Source organism: Corythoichthys intestinalis, chromosome 1 (genome assembly GCF_030265065.1).
Source record: "Corythoichthys intestinalis isolate RoL2023-P3 chromosome 1, ASM3026506v1, whole genome shotgun sequence".
Lineage (NCBI taxonomy): Eukaryota > Metazoa > Chordata > Actinopteri > Syngnathiformes > Syngnathidae > Corythoichthys > Corythoichthys intestinalis.
Window position 1 is genome coordinate 13,335,950 of NC_080395.1, and position 18,137 is coordinate 13,354,086.

The following is an 18,137-nucleotide window of genomic DNA, read 5'->3' on the forward strand; positions in this document are numbered from 1 at the left end:
AGTATTTTAATGTATGAATGAGACATTTAATGATATTTTTTTATCTATTTCTCATTTTAATTGATTCATGAGTGGTCACCATACATGACACATTTAAGCATTCATTTAAAGGTGTATTTATATTATATATTATTCTGTCCCATTGGGTCCGCTGTAAGTCCTCTTACAAATGAAAATTGGCTAGAGTTAAATTGCTTGTTTCCTTAATTTTTTCGTTGTTGTCGTTGCTGTTGCTTGCTTGTTAAGTAATTATGCTCAATCGATCACATAATTTCTTGATGATAATACTTGACTGTCTTGTTTTGTTTATATCATTGCACGCATGCTATTTTTAGACCGTGACGTAGCATCGGAAAGCGGAAGTAAAGTAGAAGTGGGACATTATAGACCCGCTCTCGCATAGAAGCAACGTAAATTCTGCTACTTTTCTCCGGCAATCTTTCAAAAACGAACATGCTGATCACACATTGCTTTTTTTGAACTTGTAGAAACGACTCTAGACATTACGACATATGAAGGATGTTTTCTTCATACGTTTCCCGAAACAAAAAACTCGGAGGAGAAAATGTGAAGAATGAATCCACTGGCGCGGACTTTTAACGCCAGCTCTGCAGTAAACATTTATGCAGTAATCATTTTGTTGGGTTCGCATTGTCTTTCAGAGGACAAAGAGGTAAGCCATTTTGATATTATTAACTTATTTTTTGGCGTGACGTGCCGTGCTGCTTCTGTCTGACAATGAATGACCTGAAAAGAATTAAAATGGTATCTGACTGCCACTGTTCAATTTTGTGTTGTAAAAAAAACAACTTTAGTGAGGGGAAAGTGTAAATAAGTTAATGAATTAAGATTTGTTAACAATGAAAAAATTAAAAGTGTTCGTTGGCTGTCACTGAGTAGTATTTGCGATCACTACAGAAAACTAACAAAATTACCTCTAAGAACAGTCAGAGACGTAGGACAACCAGATTATATAAAATATAAGACAGGGCTGGTGGTAAAGGATAGCTTGTTGAAACAGTACAATGTCATTGTCAGTTGCGCCGTTAAAAAAGCTAAAGCTATGCTTAGATTGGCTCGTTTTTTTTCCGTCTTTTGCAGCCTTCGTCACTCAAGCCATCTCTTTAACTGAACATTTTTATGTTCTTTCACATCTTTGCCAGGGAATTTGGCATCAGGGACATCATTTTTGGAGAGAATTGGTAGGTTTAGCACTGTAAACATCTCCTTCGTACACGATTTCCATTCATTTCCTATTAGGGACGAACTGTGGCTTGTCCCCACTTAGCAACAGTAGCTAATGTCATGAATATTAATGAACGGAAGTGACGTGTTGCTTGCGGTACGCCATTGAAGCGACTGAGCGTTTTTACCTCCGGTTCACTTGACGCAACGTCTGCTTGCATAGTATGCACACGCAAGACTTACTGAATTTTCGTATACTTTTCTTCTAACCAAACGCGCCCCTTCAACGAATTCTCATCGGATAAGTGCCAAGTAAGCGTTTAATGGACTAAAACGTCCCAATTTCAAGCTGAGTGGAAGTCATTTGGATTTGTGTTAACGCTTCCCAGGCGTACTTAACTTAGTTTTATTTAGCTTAGCTCGCTAGCCAAGACACGGTGTTCTCCAAAAATGTGCTACGCACGCGAAACGTCCAACAAGAGGCAAACTTGACACTCAAGTACTGCCTTGCAGCTTGTTTTTTCAGCTTGTATTGTTTGAGAAAACGAAAAATCAATTGATCAAGCGATCGGTTACTCTGGGACGTGTATGTCATTGTTGGGATACGCCGCCATGTTGAAAATAACACGTACTTCCGTTCCGGGGCTAGTTTCTTCGTTGTAGTCAAAAGAAAACATGGGTGCGTATTGTTGTGTCACTGGGTGCCACAGCGTCTCCCACAACACAAAAGGGGTGAAGAAAACTGCACTCACTTTTCACCGCTTTCCTGCATGGAGGACCAATGGAGGTGACGTAATATCAGAGATCACAAAGGCACGACGGATGGCTTGGGTCGCGGCGGTTCGTCGGAGAAACATAACATTTGACCACATTTCTGCTGGAATGAGAGTGTGTTCCCGTCATTTCCACTCTGGTGAGTTGAACTTTTCATCCACTGTTTTGCTTTCAATACACGTTTTGTACCACCATATCAGGGAAACGAGGAGAGAGACCAGGGGTGAAAGTGGCTAAAACTTCTTGCCGGAACTCCCCGACGTGAAGGTCACTACGGAGCCAGAAATTTTATTTATTTATTTATTCCTTTCTTTTTTGGGGGGGGGCGGACTGGGACTAAAAAGCAGCCCTGGACTTTTACTCAGCCCAGCCCAAAAGAATCGCTGTACAAAGGGAAACACAGACCCTCTAGGGGGGGCCGGGGGCATGCCCCCCGGGAGAATTTTTTTTAAATGTTTCATTGTGAAATGCATCAATTTCGTGCACTTTGAGCGAAAAATGAAGAAAATGCGTCTAGACTGTGACTGTCTGCCTGCCCTTTTGACCCCATCAAATCCATGGTATCATTTTAATCACTCTGACTGTCATGACATTTATTTTCCACATGAAGGCGCAATAGAACAAATGAAGCCTCATGATGCTTCGGCCCAGGAGCGAACCAGTTTGATGGAAAGCCTCATTGCTTCATGATGCTTCAGTTTGCCATCACTAATTAAAACAACACAATAAAAATGCGTCCACCCCTCCTTTCGTACTCTTCCCTCAGTACGGAGTCAGTCCGCCAAGCGGGGACCTCTCTGTGCTCTCCCAAGGCCGTATTTATAGCGGCCAAGTGTTAATTAAGGTGATTGGGAGCACCTGGGGTGGGGTTCAGACACTTGTCCGCAACCCCCCCCGTCAGTACGCTACAACTATCTCTGCTGATCACATGTCAGTATGTCAGCCAATTGACTGGATAAATGAGTCCAGGCATTTTGCTTTGCTGCGTGCATTCGTACATTGACGTGACTCATCATTGTCAGACTCCGATAACTGCAGCATTTGGGGAAACCTCCATGCTGTCCGTGGAATAAAATAAATAATAAATATTGGTGGAAACGTATTACGCTACACAAGAACTTTATTATGCTTGCTGTTAACAAATGTGTATCGTGTAATCTGATGTTGGTAGATTGTTTTCTTCTTGGAGATGAAATGCATGTGTGCCAGCTTAGCATTTTTTGTTTCGTTTTACATAGCGTTTTGACAGTTGACGTCATATTTACCGAATCAATGCACCATGTACCGGAACAGCATTCCGGCCCTGAATCTTATGCTGGAACAGCATTCCGGCCCTGAATCTTATGCCGGAACAGCATTCCGGCCCTGAATCTTATGCCGGAACTGCGTTCTGGCCCTGAATCTTATACCGGAACTGCGTTCCTGACCGTTCTGGCCCACTTTCATCCCTGAGTGAGACGATGCTTTGTTTGCTGCTACACACAAAACTGCTTTCAGAACAGTTGTGTAAATTTGCCTGTTTAGAAATGCTCACCTAATTTGAATCTGATTTGTTGTGTTCCTAGGTAAACCTGCATATGAAATGCTGACAACCCATCCGGATTGGGCACCATCTCGCTTCTTGGGTCATTCTGAGGTCAAGCGCACCACATCGGAGTGTGACGAAAGGTGATGACGTCCGCTAACGTCATTTCCTGTTGATTTGGGGGCATTTACAGGTCACTCCCTGTTCATTTTGAGTTGCTGAAAAGGAAGTGACTCAAAAATGTCCACAAATGAATAGGGGTGGACACAATATCAATAAGGAGTAACCTGTAAATTAAATGCCCTAACATAAACGGAAAGTGACCTGTAAAAGACTGTGAATGCTTTGGTTTCAGTGCCATTAAGGGTGCTAGACGTCTAATCCAGTTAAAATGATTTGGATATCTTGCGCCGTCAATGGCAGCCAGTGAGCTAAGCAGACACTATTCTAATTGAAAATGTTGGTAGCAATCGGTTTTATTTTGTGTTGTGTTTTTAAACAGTGACACCTTTTTAAAGCAACATATCGATACTTGGTGGGAGTATATCGTTAAACTTTTGGGCTACAAACAGTGGTGGGTAGAGTAGCCAAAAATTGTACTCAAGTAAGAGTAGCGCATAGACTTCATAATGATATTGACTGGACATATCTGTCATACACTGCCCCTCGCCTTTAAGTAGGGCCCCCCCACACACATCAAGAGGAGTTATTTTCAAACACACACGCAGCGATCTAATGCCGGATTTAGGTTGGAAAAGTACGAAAGCTATACCGCATACAAACAGGACGGATAGTCTCAGGAGTGATTTGTTCGAAGATTCAAGGTAATTATTATATTTTTCGTACCATGCATGCATTTTGAAACGTGAAAAAAAAAATCAATGGGAGAAATTAGCCGCTACCGCATTGGCGCTACAGTTCGCAATATTTACGTAGAATAAAAGCTAACTGCAGGTTTTTTTTATGTTTTTTTTTTTTTTGCTTTTAGCCAATAATCGAGACTGTTTTACGTCCATTTCTATAAAGAATTCAGGGATTTAAGCATTAATTCACAAGAATTTTCAACAAAAAAAGTTTTTTGTGGTAATGAGGCAGCGTCACAGTGGCTTAAAGACTAGCAGCACATTCGACATATTAACGTAAAATAAATGGTAACTAGCCGTTTTTTTATGTTTTAAAAAAAAAAAATTTTTTTTTAACCAAGAATCGAGACTGTTTTACGTCCATATTTATAAAAAATTCAGCGATTTAAGCATTTATAAGAATTTTCAACGTAAAAAGCTCCTTGTCTGTGTTTACACTTGGTCAGCTTTGATGGAGATAGCCCCCTATTAATCGGCCCTGCGCCCCGTGTCCCATCAATATATTATGAAGTCTGTGTACAAGTAAAACCGTATTTGGTGAAAAGAATACTCAAGTAATGAGTAACTGCTTACAATTTTTTTTTTCTCTCAGCAAAGTTATCAATATGAACTGTTATAACAATGATACTGTTCAATAACCCATTACATAACCACATTGGGCCAACGAAATACAAAAAAAAAAAAATTGAATTGCGGCGAGAGAAAAAAAATGACAGAAATCAAACATTATTTGTCCAAAGAGCATGAGTGCCCTCTAGTGGAGAAAATAGTTCCTAGTTGGAACAGTGAATAGTTCCTTAATAGGTACTATTATGAAATTAAAAGGATCATATCGCTGGTTTTCCGTGGTCATTCGGTGCCAAATAAAGTCTGGAAGAGAGGTTAGAGCTGCCAACTGTTGTGGAATGAACAGTAGAAGGTAGCGACGTTAGCCGAAAAGTAACTCGAGGCAAAACCCCAATCGTGTTGTGGAATCAACAGTAGAAGCTAGCAACGTTAACCGAAAGCTAACTCGTGGTATTCCCCGATCATAGTTGTATTGAGTTCATTTTGCCTACACTTATAAGTTGGTCAAAACTTTTTAAGTGTTCGCCGAAACATGTCAGGTAAATAAACCACCTACTATTGCCTGGGATAAAAGAAAAGTATTTCTGAAGTACAGGTAAAAAAATAAAAAAAAAATTGCTGAAAAAAATACTCAAGTACCGAGTAGGCTAACTGCTTGACCATGAAGTCTGATTTAAAAAAAAAATTTTTTTTAAACAATATAATCAGACGAAAAAATAAAATTATGTGCTAATGCCTGCATCTTCAAATCATAAAGATAATAACAGCCTATATCTTACCAATCTTGTAATCTCGATGGGTCTGTCTAGGAGTGGGAACCTCAGGGACCCTCACGATACGATACGATTCGCGATATAAGGCGCACGATAACTATTATCTCACGATATCATGATACAGCGATTATCGATATACTGGTCAGAAATTTGATACATGATATTCTACGATACAACTGTTGAAACGGAAAAAAAAAGATATTTCGAAATAGGAAAAAATACTGTTTAAGTCATTTATTGAACAGTGACACCTTTTTTGTGCAAAATTGCTGTAAAATATACATCTACTGCAAATTGTGTACCTGCACATATAGAGGAAACACACCACAACCACTGATATCTCTTGGAGAGATCATGATGAATGGCACCCTTAATTTCTTTAAAGTTTTAAATCTTTTAAAAAATAATTAACAGAGCTGTAGGTGTCTGTCAGCAGTTGAGCTTGGAGTGGGGCAATGATAAAATTGGTGGGTCTTTTCTTCATATATGGCCAAAAGCATTGGTTTGAGCACTTCCTCAATCTGCTTCAGCATTTGAGATGTCGCACTCGGTCAGTCGCATTCTTCCTCACCTTAAAAACAAAATAAAACAAAAAATATTAGCTACTTAATAGCTTTTGAGTTTAAATCCTGATTTTTTTGTTGTTGTTGTGTTGGAAGTATTGAGTAAATTTTAAAAATCTGAATGTATAGAAATTAAAAATGCAATAATTACCTATTTTTAATATGTAGGCTACATTAATTATCATGCAGATCACCTTATTTATTCTTGGAAGCTATTCATACCATTTTTTTAGCTTATTTTATTAAAATGGTAGCAATAACAGTTTGTGTAGTAAACTAGATGGAAAGTGGTACTCAAATAATATCAAATAAATCAGTAAATTCATGTAAGCTTGTTCGATATTCCTTTTCATCCAGTTTAGGGTCCTGGTTTATTTTATATCATTCAACACCAAATATCATCAAAATAATACATGTAAATTAAAAAGTCAATTACATTGCAAAACATTCTTACCTCAAGTGATGAAAGCGAAGCACACAAACTCCGGTGTCCACTACGTCACCAGCTGCCAGTGAACCTTATTTTTCTTAGACAATTCTTGCATACAGCAAAGTCCTTGTTCACTTTACTTCCTTTCTTGTTGGTGTAAAATCTAAAGTGTGTCCACGTGTGTGATTTGTAGCAGTATTTTCTCTTTTTTTTCCTCCACCGTTCTCACGGAGCTTTTTTATTTTTTTCAACCCACTCGGAGCTTAGTCTCTTCTTCTCTACACGACATGTGCGCACTTTACCTTCACCGCCACTCATGAGCGCCCATAGTGGGCCGCTAAGGAATTGCTCAACAAACAATTGCCACGTTTACATGGAGCCAAATATTCCAATTACAATCGGAATATTTGTTCAAACCGAATAAATGTGTTCCATATAAACACCTCATTCGGAATGAACAGGCCCAAACCGAATGGAATTTCATTCCGATTCACAGGGGTGGAATATTCCTTTTCCCAAACCGATTAGAAGTAAAATTATATCATGTAAACAGGTTGCGTTCTTTCTGCGCATGCTCCGTACTGACGTGGTGACATCACTCGGTGACGTAAGTAACGTCACTTGCAACATGGCTTCCAAGCACACGCACAGCGCACCCACACAACTTTTTAAATGAACGGCGTATCATTCTGAAGTTTTGTTTCCACTCGAAAAGTTAAAACAGCAGCTGATCTGACGATCGATCTCCATGTTTTGCAACGTGACGCTTTGTTTTGATTAATCTGCGCGTGTCAGACGGCAGTTGTCAAACGTCCTTTCGGAATAAAGGCAGTCACATGTAAACGCTGGATCGGAATAGATGAAGTGACATGTAAACAGCTGATGTGAAATTTCCATTCGGAATGATTTGAATTGGTATGAATAAAAGTCAGCATGTAAACGTGGCTATTGAGCAGTTAACAGCATTCATACTACATTGTATGGCCAATATGTCAACTAAAAGTATCGATACTTGGCGGGAGCATATTGATAACCAATCGGGTTGCAAAATATCACGATATATCGCTGTATCGAGATATTGTCACACTCTTAGTCTTGTCCCATTCCGTGTCAGGTCGTGTGGGCACATTGTTTGCGTCCTGATTAGTGTCTGGCTAATACATGTAAGGTCCAACATGAAATTCCAACCTCCTCTTCTTCCTCCAACTCTTCAAAAACTTGGATCTCCTCACTTGCGCTCGATCTATCCCTTATATCGCTGTTTGAATCCTTGTTTGAAGGGCTTTGCATGGCGGCCGTATGGAGCGCTGCCATCGCTGTTCTAAGTGTGACGTATCACTTCCGGGTTCGTCCCTTTTCAGGCTTGAACTTTGGAAACGCGATTATTTTGTCAAATATACAACATATGAATTATTTTTTCATGCTTTATTTGTTGAACAATGTTTAATTACTTTAATTGTGAACCTATTTGGCATTTTATGAAATTACTTCACATTTGGTCTTTAAAGACGCCACGTGATTGAACAGGCTGGCGTGATCAAAGAACGGAACGCTTGCTTCTGATTGCTATAATGGAGATGTGATTATTGTTACGACATCTTATTGGTGAAATTGGTAGAGCTACTCTTGGCATTGTTAGCAAAAAATAAATTTGATATGAAGAGGAAAAATATAACAACTCTTGTGTAGCCCAAAGTAGCGGTGTAAGAGTAACGTTTTTCTTCACAAATCTACTCAAGTAAAAAGTATGGCTTAATAAAACTACTGTTAGAAGTACATTTTTCTCAAAAAAGTTACTCAAGTAAATGTAACGAAGTACATGTAACACGTTACTACCCACCTCTGACTACAAAGTATTGCAATATATCACCTTTTCGATATATTATCACTGGGAGTGTGACAAAATATAGAAAGTCTGTTGTATGGTGATACTTTGCAGGGTTTCTTCTAGGATTTTTTGAAGCTGTGGTAGTGGGGTGTATTGGTGTCGGACAGCCTTGCCATTCGTGCCACGGCGAATTTTTTTTTTTTTTTTTTTTTTTACGCCCCCCCCCCCCCCCCCCCCCCGTCTTTTTCCTTGTATTTAGCCCTAATACATACTACATTACCACAACAATAATAATCTTTCTGTTAACGGACCTATTTCAATGAATAGGGGGGGGAATTCTAATAGCTGTGTAAAGCGTTTTACTAGTTTCGGTGAGAAGGTCAATAGTTTTTTGGGTGTTCGTAAACTACATTTCCACACAAACGCACATCCAGATACCATTTACTTAGCAAGGAGAGGTGTGAGAGTCATTTTTTGAGTGTCCCAGAGTTCGCAAATCTTGGAGAGAAAAAAAAGCCCATTTATCAAAGTTTTGTCAGCCATGACTGTGTACATCTGTCTGCCGAATCAGCCTGATAGCACACATATAAGTACGCCTGCCCCTCGCTTCCCCCTGCGTCACAGCTCCCCAGTCCTGTCGTCTCGCAAGGGGGCCGCGCTAGTTACGGACATTACAATACACAATGAATAGGTCGCCGCTGAACTCTTCACACTCGGCTGCCGCTAGTTTGAAACGGCCATTAAAAAATCTCACTTGCAAGGCGTGGGGGCTTTTATTTTGGTGTGGTGGTGCACCACAATCTCTTATATGTAGGGGAAATCCTGCTTTGTACCCCAAAAGGTTCTCCGTATGCTCCTGCCAAGAATCGATATATCGTTTTTAAAAGGTGTCAATGTCTAGAAAAAGATACAACAACCAACAAGTTGCCACCAAAATCTTCCACCAAAATAGTGTCTCTCGTTTTTGTGGCTGCCGTTGACGGCGCTAGCCGCCTCGTCCATGTAGACTGGAAGAAGTGAATGATCATTCGTTAATTTGAAACCAGAGCATTTGCAGTCAGCCTTTCTGATTTTTTGGGCGTTTCCAGGTCACTATTTGTTCATTTTGGTGCATTTACAGTTCACTTGTTGAGTTTGAGTCACTACCTATTCATTTGGGGGGATTCCCTAGTCACTTCCTGTTCTGTCACGCAAAATCAACAGGAAGCGAGTCAGAAATGTCCCTAAATGAACAGGAAGTGACCCGTAAATGCCCCAATATCAACAGCAAATGACCCGAAATGCCCTCAAATTAAACTCATTGGTTGCCATTGACCGCCACAGACATCCGATTCGTTTGAAGTGTGTGTGGGGGTGCCCCCCTCCCCTTCAAACGGATTAGACGTCTACCATTGATAAACACACAGCAGAAAGATGAAAATAATTTGTTTTTCAGGTTTTTAGTTGTTTTGTGGAACGATTTCCTGACCCAATGTATCGATAATCGTCGTATTGCCATATCGTGAGATCATCGTTATCGTGAGCTTTGTATCGTGTATCATATCGTATCGTGAGGTACTGAGAGGTTCCCACCCCTAAAGCAAAATTACAATAAAAACACAGGTTACATTATAGACAGATTGGGAATAAAGTGAATTAGCGACTATCAGCAAGTAGTGATGGGTTTGTTATATAACAAAGCACAACAGTGTGTATATGACAATTGACAGGACTCATATAAGGAGGCAGATGCCTGACTTTATATGGTCAACTTTGATGTAACAGAGCAAAAATGCTATAATGTAACCATATACTGTACTGTACCCAGATTATGCAGTGCTAGATTAAGGATGAGATTTGCCTGTCATAAAATGACTGCAAGCTGGGCAACCTGTATATGTAAACACCTGTTAGGGTTGTAACTGTACACACAGGGACCTTTTCTACTTCCGGTTCGCCTCGGTATGGGCGTCACGGTTCTGTACGGGTTCTTTACAACCGGACAGATAAAATGGCTTTTTTTTTTTTAATCACAGCATTTGAAAGTTAGTTTGTTCTATTGGATAAATTAAAAAGCAGCTCTTATCACAGTGTGAAATAAATACAGAGTGCTGATCCGATACTGAAAAAAAAGCTTTTTTTTTTTTTGTTTTTGTTTTGACGCTCACGCTGCCGAGAACAGCCTCTCACCTACACAGTGAATGAGTTGCCACAGCACACTTCAGACTGTGTACCAAGTTTAACGATGATTAACCCATTTGTGCCTTTGATCATAGAGCTACCGAGGTGTTTCTGGTCAATCCTGTCGATCATCGTTGACTTTAAGTACAAAACGTCAGCTGAACTGGTAACCAAGAAAAACAGTTTGGTCACACTGCTTTACAGGATGGCGAGTGAAAGGCTGAATGAGCGTGAAGCAAAAAAACATTAATATATTTTTTAAAATTAAAAACCTGATCCTTTTCACCTGATTCCGATCCTCTCAAAAATGGCACGATCGGCCCGATTTCCGATCATGTGATCGGATCGGGTCATCGCTAATGTGGTCATAGTGAGTCAACAAAAAGTCTTCCCAAAATGAGTCATTCAACTCTGAATTTTTTTAGTTTATTTTAATATCGCAAACCCCCCAAAAATCGCCATGTCAGTTTTTTCCAATATCGTTCAGCCCCAGCCAGATACTACCATTTTCAACGTTGGATTACAGACAATTAACTATTAACCATAAGTAGTAAACATACACACCTACATAAGATATATTTATATTTTGGCTAAAATAAAAATTGCAAATTGTTCCAAAACTGAAAAGGCATGTCTTGAATTCATGAAAAAATACTCAGTGTTTCAATGACTTCAGCCTTGTTTTCCTGATTTGAAAATATAAAATTAATAATACATTTTTTTAAGTGTACTGCATTTGATAGATCCCACTCTGTACATTCGCCATGACTTTCCTAGTAGTGATCAATAATAAGTTCTTCTCATCTGTGTTGGTCTGTCTTCTGTTTCCCATAATGTCAGTTGTTGTTTTGGCTCATAAACTCTACCGCTCGCTGGATTGGAGGAGGACTAACTCTGACATGGATTTTTTTGGTTTGTTTTTACTCAAACGTATTTGCCATCTGACTACGTGCAACAAACCATGATGTCCGTACTGTGACGGTACAGGACAAATACATTTACAGTTACACTCCTCCTTACAGCTAAATTAAAATCCTGAGCAAAGCTGCAGTACATTTGCACAGTACACACAGCCATCAATTCAGGAGATTTGTTGACCAAAATTCAAATTGAGCTGACAGTAAATGAGCAATTATAGGCCTTTTTTGGATGTCATTGACGGCAGTAGACGTCCAATCCATTTGAAGTGGGAGGGCATCCTACCACTTCAAATGGATGGACGTCTCCATGTGATGAACAGAAATTTCACACCAGAAGGACAATTGGACGTCAATTCTGGCAACTCATGTAATTTTTTTTCATTTCGTGTCCCGCTGATGTCGCTGTAGAACATCTTCATCCTTGGACGCACGATACCACCAGGTCAAACAGGAGTCGGAGATGCCGGACATCAAACAAGAGGCGGAAGAAGAAGAACCGGAAGACGAAAGCACCACATTTCCAATGACTGTCATCGTAAAGATGGAAGAAGATGAAGGTCCAAGCGAAGAGGGCGAAACGGCGAAACCCTCAAGCCACAGCTCGTTTCAACACCTGACAACAAAAGGTGAGGGATGATCGCAAGCCTGTTAGCTCCGCTCTCGAAAAGCAACATAGTTACATCGCATTGTTGTGACTTTAACACTGATGAGGAATATGTTGACTGTGACCGAAATGCTTTGAAATCCTCAAACAAGTCTTCATTGAAAAGGGAGACAAAAGTGTCAATATTAAATTATGTGTTCTAAACAGGTGTAGGAACGCTGATTGGATACCTTTTTCAACCGGACACGCCATATTACAGGCATGTCAAGGTTTCCCCTAGGATTTTTTTGAAGCTGTGGTGGTGGGGTGCATCGGCTGAGTCGGACAGCACCACCATGTCCTGCCGTGTCGAAATTGCTTCAATTCGTGACAAATGAGAATTTTTAAAAACATTTTTTTCCAAGAAGAACCATCACAAAGAACTATTTGAAATGTTTCATTAGCCAGGCTAATGAAATATTTTGGAACGTGACGGTCTACATTTATGATGGAGTATTAGGGCCAAATTTAAAAAAAATAAATTAAACGACAAGATTAAAGTCGTGCTATTGCTACGAGAAAAAAAGTGTTATTGCGTAAGGTTAATGTAGCTGTAACCTGCTACGCACGTTACGTACATGTACTTTAGCTGGGAGCTACGACGAAGCATTAGTATAAATCATTATATGGATAATAATTTGATAAAGATGAAGCAAAATATTAAGGATTTCCTTATTTGTAAAACTGATTCTGAAACACAAGATGCCTTCAACATTGTTGATTTTCACGAAGACGGCAACACTCTTACGTACAGTATGTACAGTTGTGGTCAAAAGTTTACATACACTTGTGAAGAACATAATGTCATGGCTCTCTTGAGTTTCCAGTTATTTCGACAACTCTGATTTTTCTCTGATAGAGTGATCGGAACAGATACTTCTTTGTCACAAAAACATTCATGAAGTTTGGTTCTTTTATGACTTTATTATGGGTGAACAGAAAAAAGTGATCAAATCTGCTGGGTCAAAAATATACATACTGCAGCGCTAATATTTGGTAACATGTCCCTTGGCCATTTTCACTTCAATTAGGCGCTTTTGGTAGCCATCCACAAGCTTCTGGTTGAATCTTTGACCACTACTCTTGACAGAATTGGTGCAGTTCAGTTAAATTTGATGGCTTTCTGACATGGACTTGTTTCTTCAGCATTGTCCACAAGTTCTCAATGGGGTTTAAGTCAGGACTTTGGGAAGGCCATTCGAAAACCTTAATTCTAGCCTGATTTAGCCATTCCATTACCACTTTTGATGTGTGTTTGGGGTCATTGTCCTGTTGGAACACCCAACTGCACCCAAGACACAATCTTCGGGTTGATGACGTTAGGTTATCTTGAAGAATTTGAAGGTAATCCTCCTCCTTCATTATCCCATTTACTCTCTGTAAAGCACCAGTTCCATTGGGAGCAAAACAGCCCCACAGCATAATACTACCACCACCGTGCTTGACGGTAGGCATGGTGTACTTGGGGTTAAAGGCCTCACCTTTTCTCCTCCAAACATATTGCTGGGCATTGTGGCCAAACAACTCGATTTTTGTTTCGTCTGACCACAGAACTTTCCTCCAGAAGGTCTTATCTTTGTCCATGTGATCAGCAGCAAACTTCAGTCGAGCCTTAAGGTGCCGCTTTTGGAGCAAGGGCTTCCTTCTTGCACGGCAGCCTCTCAGTCCATGGAGATGCAAAACATGCTTCTTCAACTTGTTCAAGTCAATGATTGTTCAAGTCAATAATCACTCACAAGAAATTGCTAATTCGTGTTGCTGTATGTATATTTTTGACCCAGCAGATTTGATTACTTTTTCTGTTAACCCATAATAAAGTCATAAAAGAACCAAACTTCATGAATGTTTTTTGTGACAAAGAAGTATCTGTTCCAATCACTCTATCGGAGAAAAATCTGAGTTGTAGAAATAACTGGAAACTCAAGAGAGCCATGACATTATGTTCTTCACAAGTGTATGTAAACTTTTGACCACAACTGTATCTCCTTAATCAGCTACATTAGCCCTACGTAATATTACAACGTTTTATGGGAACTATGAAGGACCTACTCCCTGTTCAACTATTAAAACTAGAAACTATTTCCTCCACTAATTTTGTTTCTCTCCCCGGAATTCAGTGTTTTTTATTCTTTCTGTATTTCTTTGGCTTAATGTGGTTATTTAGTGCGTTATTGTAATACAGTATAACAGTAAGAGTACATATAGATAACTGTGCTGAAAGAAAACATTGTTTGAAAAGAAAATTAAACATCATAAGCAGTTACAATTTTACAATTTTTAAAATCTTTTCACCAAATACTTTTTTGTTGTACTTGAGCACATTTTTTTGGATTATTCTTACTTGAGTAAAATTTTTGGCTCCTCTTCCCACCTCTGGTAATTTCACAGCAGAAGGACAATTGGACGTCGATCATAACAAATTGTCTTTTTTTTTTTTTTTTTTTTTTTTCCTCCATCCTTTCCTGCAGATGTCACTGTAGAAGACCTTCACCCTGAGAAGCATCCCAGCCATGTCAAAGAGGATTTGGAGTCGGAGACTCTCAGCATTAAAGAAGAAGAACAGGAAGATGAAATAACGATGCCTCCAATGACTGTCATTGTCAAAAGTGAAGAAGATGAAGGTCCAAGCGAAGAGAGCGACTCAGCGGAACTTTCGAGCCACAGCTCGTTTCAACACCTGACAACAAAAGGTGTGGGCCGTTCGCAACCGGACGGCCTCTTAACTCAGCCATCGGACAGCGATGACATAACATCACACTCTTCTGACTACAACACTGATGAGGATGTTGACTCTGACCAAAAGTCTTCGAAATCCTTAACCAAGTCATCATTGAAAAGAGAGACAAAAGAACGCATGGGTGGGAAACGTTTTGCCTGCTCACTTTGCAAAAAAAAGTTTACTTGGAAGCATCAATTAAAAATGCACACAAGAACACACACTGGCGAAACACCTTTTTCCTGCTCACTTTGCGAGAAAAAGTTTTGTCGGAAGCATCATTTGACAAGACACACACGTACACACACTGGAGAAAAGCCTTTTCCCTGCAAACATTGTGGTAAAATATTCGCCCACAAGGGAAATTTAAAAGCACACAAAAGAATACATACTGGAGAGAAGAGTTTCGCCTGCTCAATTTGTGATAGAAAATTTTCTGAGAAGATGTATTTAACAACGCACATGAGGACGCACACTGGAGAAAAGCCTTTCCCTTGCTCAGTTTGTGGTAAAAGCTTCCGTCAGAAGACAAGTTTAAACAGACACGCTAGAGCACACACTGGAGAGAAGCCTTTCGCCTGCTCACTTTGCGATAAAAGATTTTGTCGGAAGTATCACTTGACAAGACACACACGTACACACACTGGAGAAAAGCCTTGTCCCTGCAGATATTGTGGACAAATATTCATGAACAAGGGAAGTTTAAACACACACAAAAGAATACACACCGGAGAGAAGTGTTTTGCTTGCTCAATTTGTGATAAAAGATTTGATCTGAAGATATATTTAACAACGCACATGAGGACACACACTGGGGAAAAGCCTTACCCCTGCTCAGTTTGTGGTAAAAGCTTCAGTCAGAAGGCCGCTCTAAACAGTCACACAAGAACACACACTGGAGATAAGCCTTTCACCTGCTCAGTTTGTGGTAAAAGCTTCAGTCAGAAGGCAGCTTTAAACAGTCACACAAGAACACATTCTGGAGAGAAACCCTTTCCCTGCTCAGTTTGTGGTAAAAGCTTTCGATATAAGGCAGGTTTTAATAAACACGCAAGAGCTCACACTGGAGAGAAGCCTTTTGCATGCTAGGTTTGTGAGAAAAGATTGTCAGAACTTAACACACATGAGTAAGCTGGGGGGAAACCTTTTACCTGCTCCGTATGCGAGAAAAGATTTACAGTCCCTTGTTTTTTGCGGTTAATGAGGACCAGAACTCGCCACGTTAATTGAAAAACCGCCACGCCCTCCCAAAAAAATAAAAAATTGTCAGTACACAACTTATTCCAGTGAAATTGTTGTCCTGGTCACATTTTTGGTTTTTTTGAAAGTGCATCTTTTTCCTTTCTGTGTGATTTTGTGTTTGAGACTTTTTGTTCAAAATAAATTGAGACCACCTCTGCAACTGGTTCCTTGGCCTTTCTTGACCGTCCCATAACAAGTACGTCATGTTCAACATGTAAACAACATAATAAATGGAAATGAAAAAGGTTTTATTGTCACCTTAATTAATAGAGACTGGGGAACAGAGGCGGGAGGAGACGCCGGGTGCATGTGAATGCAGTGATTAGTTTTCTAATATAACTAATGCGTCAAATAAGATGTGTATAACAAATTATGAAATAACAAAAGCCTTTTTATCGTCACCTTAACTTACTGGCGAACGGAGGATGGAGGGAGTAGAAAGGGGGTGTGTAGGTGGGTGGGGAGGGGGGACCGGTGAGCCGCGTAGTCTTGCCAGTTCTCTCACACGCACACCACGCTCATATTTTTCTATCATTTCCTTCATAATTCCAATACCAAGTGTCAACTTTTTCCTTTTTTTTTTTTTTTACCACCTGCACCAACCTTCTTTGGACCCATGTTGATTTCTCTCAAGAATATCTGCCATGGGTCCGTCTTGCGGGAAAACAATGAATTTGGGACGCTGTCATAAAAAAAGTGTTTTGAGCATGTAGTCTACGTTGAGACAAATGAAATTTTACGTCGGATGTCGAAAGGATCGTAAGTCGATGCAGCACTGTAGTTGAAGCAAATGCACACATACACCCATTTTTGATCAACTCTATCACTGCCATTGATGATTTAGAACGATGAATGATATGTCTAATTCATTTTGACTTGGTGGGGTGAATGAACTAAAGTCTGGCGCTGTCAACGGCACTGAAAGATGCCCCTAGCAAAAAGTAAGGAATCACCAGTCTCGGACAAGCAAGCACTCAGACATTTTATCATGTAGAACAAACTCTGATAAAAAGGTTGAAAAAATTATGAATTAGTTCAAAAGTGCAACTCTTTAGCATTCAGAAACACTAAAATGAATAAAAAACATTGTGGTGGTCAGTACATGTTACTTTTATAGAGCAAGTGCAGGGAAATATATATGGAATCACTCAATTTTGAGGAAAAAAATAAGGAATCATGAGAAACAAATAACAAAACATCTCTAATATTTAGTCGCACCACCCGCTGGCTTCTATGACAGCTTGCAGTCTCTTAGGCATGGACTTGAGTATTCTTCATCAATTATGTGCTAACTCTCTTTGATTGCAGTTACCAGAGCCTCCTTGCAGGTTGGAGCCTTGCTGTGGACCATTTTTTTCCATTTCCACCACAGGTTTTCAGTAGGGTTGAGATCTGGGCTATTTGCAGGCCATGACATTGACTGGATGAGTCTCCAAAGAATGCTTTAACAGTTTTAGCTCTGTGGCATGATGCATTGTCATCTTGGAAAATGACATATTTTCAATTGAAGGGATAAGAAAACTGTCTAAAATGTCAATGTAAACTTGTGCATTTATTGAAGATTTAACCACAGCCACAGCTTTTTTGGAACTTGTAGAAACGACTCTAGACATTACGACATATGAAGGATGTTTTCTTCATACGTTTCCCGAAACCAAAAACTTGGAGGAAAAAATGAAGAATGAATTAATTTTCGCGGACTTTTAACAGCAGGTCGGTCAATCAATTCACATTTCATATGCAGTAAATATTTTGTTGGGTTGGCATGGTCTTTCAGAGGACAAAGTGGTTAGCCATTTTGATATTTTTAACGTATTTTTTAGCGTGACGTTGTGCCGTGCTGCTTGTCTGACACTGAATGACCTGAAAAGAATTAAAATGGTATCTGACTGCCAGTTACCTTTACTGTTGTAAAAAAAAACAATTTTAGTAAGGGGGAAGTGTACAT

The 18,137-nt window shown here is 39.7% G+C and overlaps 1 protein-coding gene across 3 annotated transcripts in view; it reads left to right on the plus strand.

Moving 5' to 3' along the window:
* Nucleotides 1-16,382, plus strand: part of LOC130917599 (gastrula zinc finger protein XlCGF57.1-like) — a 34,832-nt gene extending 18,450 nt beyond the window's left edge. The window contains exons 1-5 of one of the 3 annotated variants that reach the window (XM_057839199.1): nt 1,373-1,497; nt 1,962-2,098; nt 3,525-3,627; nt 11,997-12,214; nt 14,700-16,381. In XM_057839199.1, coding sequence (XP_057695182.1) covers nt 2,008-2,098; nt 3,525-3,627; nt 11,997-12,214; nt 14,700-16,036 — 1,749 coding nt within the window. In that variant the 5' untranslated portion in view covers nt 1,373-1,497; nt 1,962-2,007 and the 3' untranslated portion in view covers nt 16,037-16,381. Of the gene's footprint in view, nt 1-1,372; nt 2,099-3,524; nt 3,628-11,996; nt 12,215-14,699 lie in introns of those variants that run through there. The other 2 variants (XM_057839189.1, XM_057839181.1) reach the window with 2 other exon arrangements.
* Nucleotides 16,383-18,137: the final 1,755 nt, after the last annotated feature.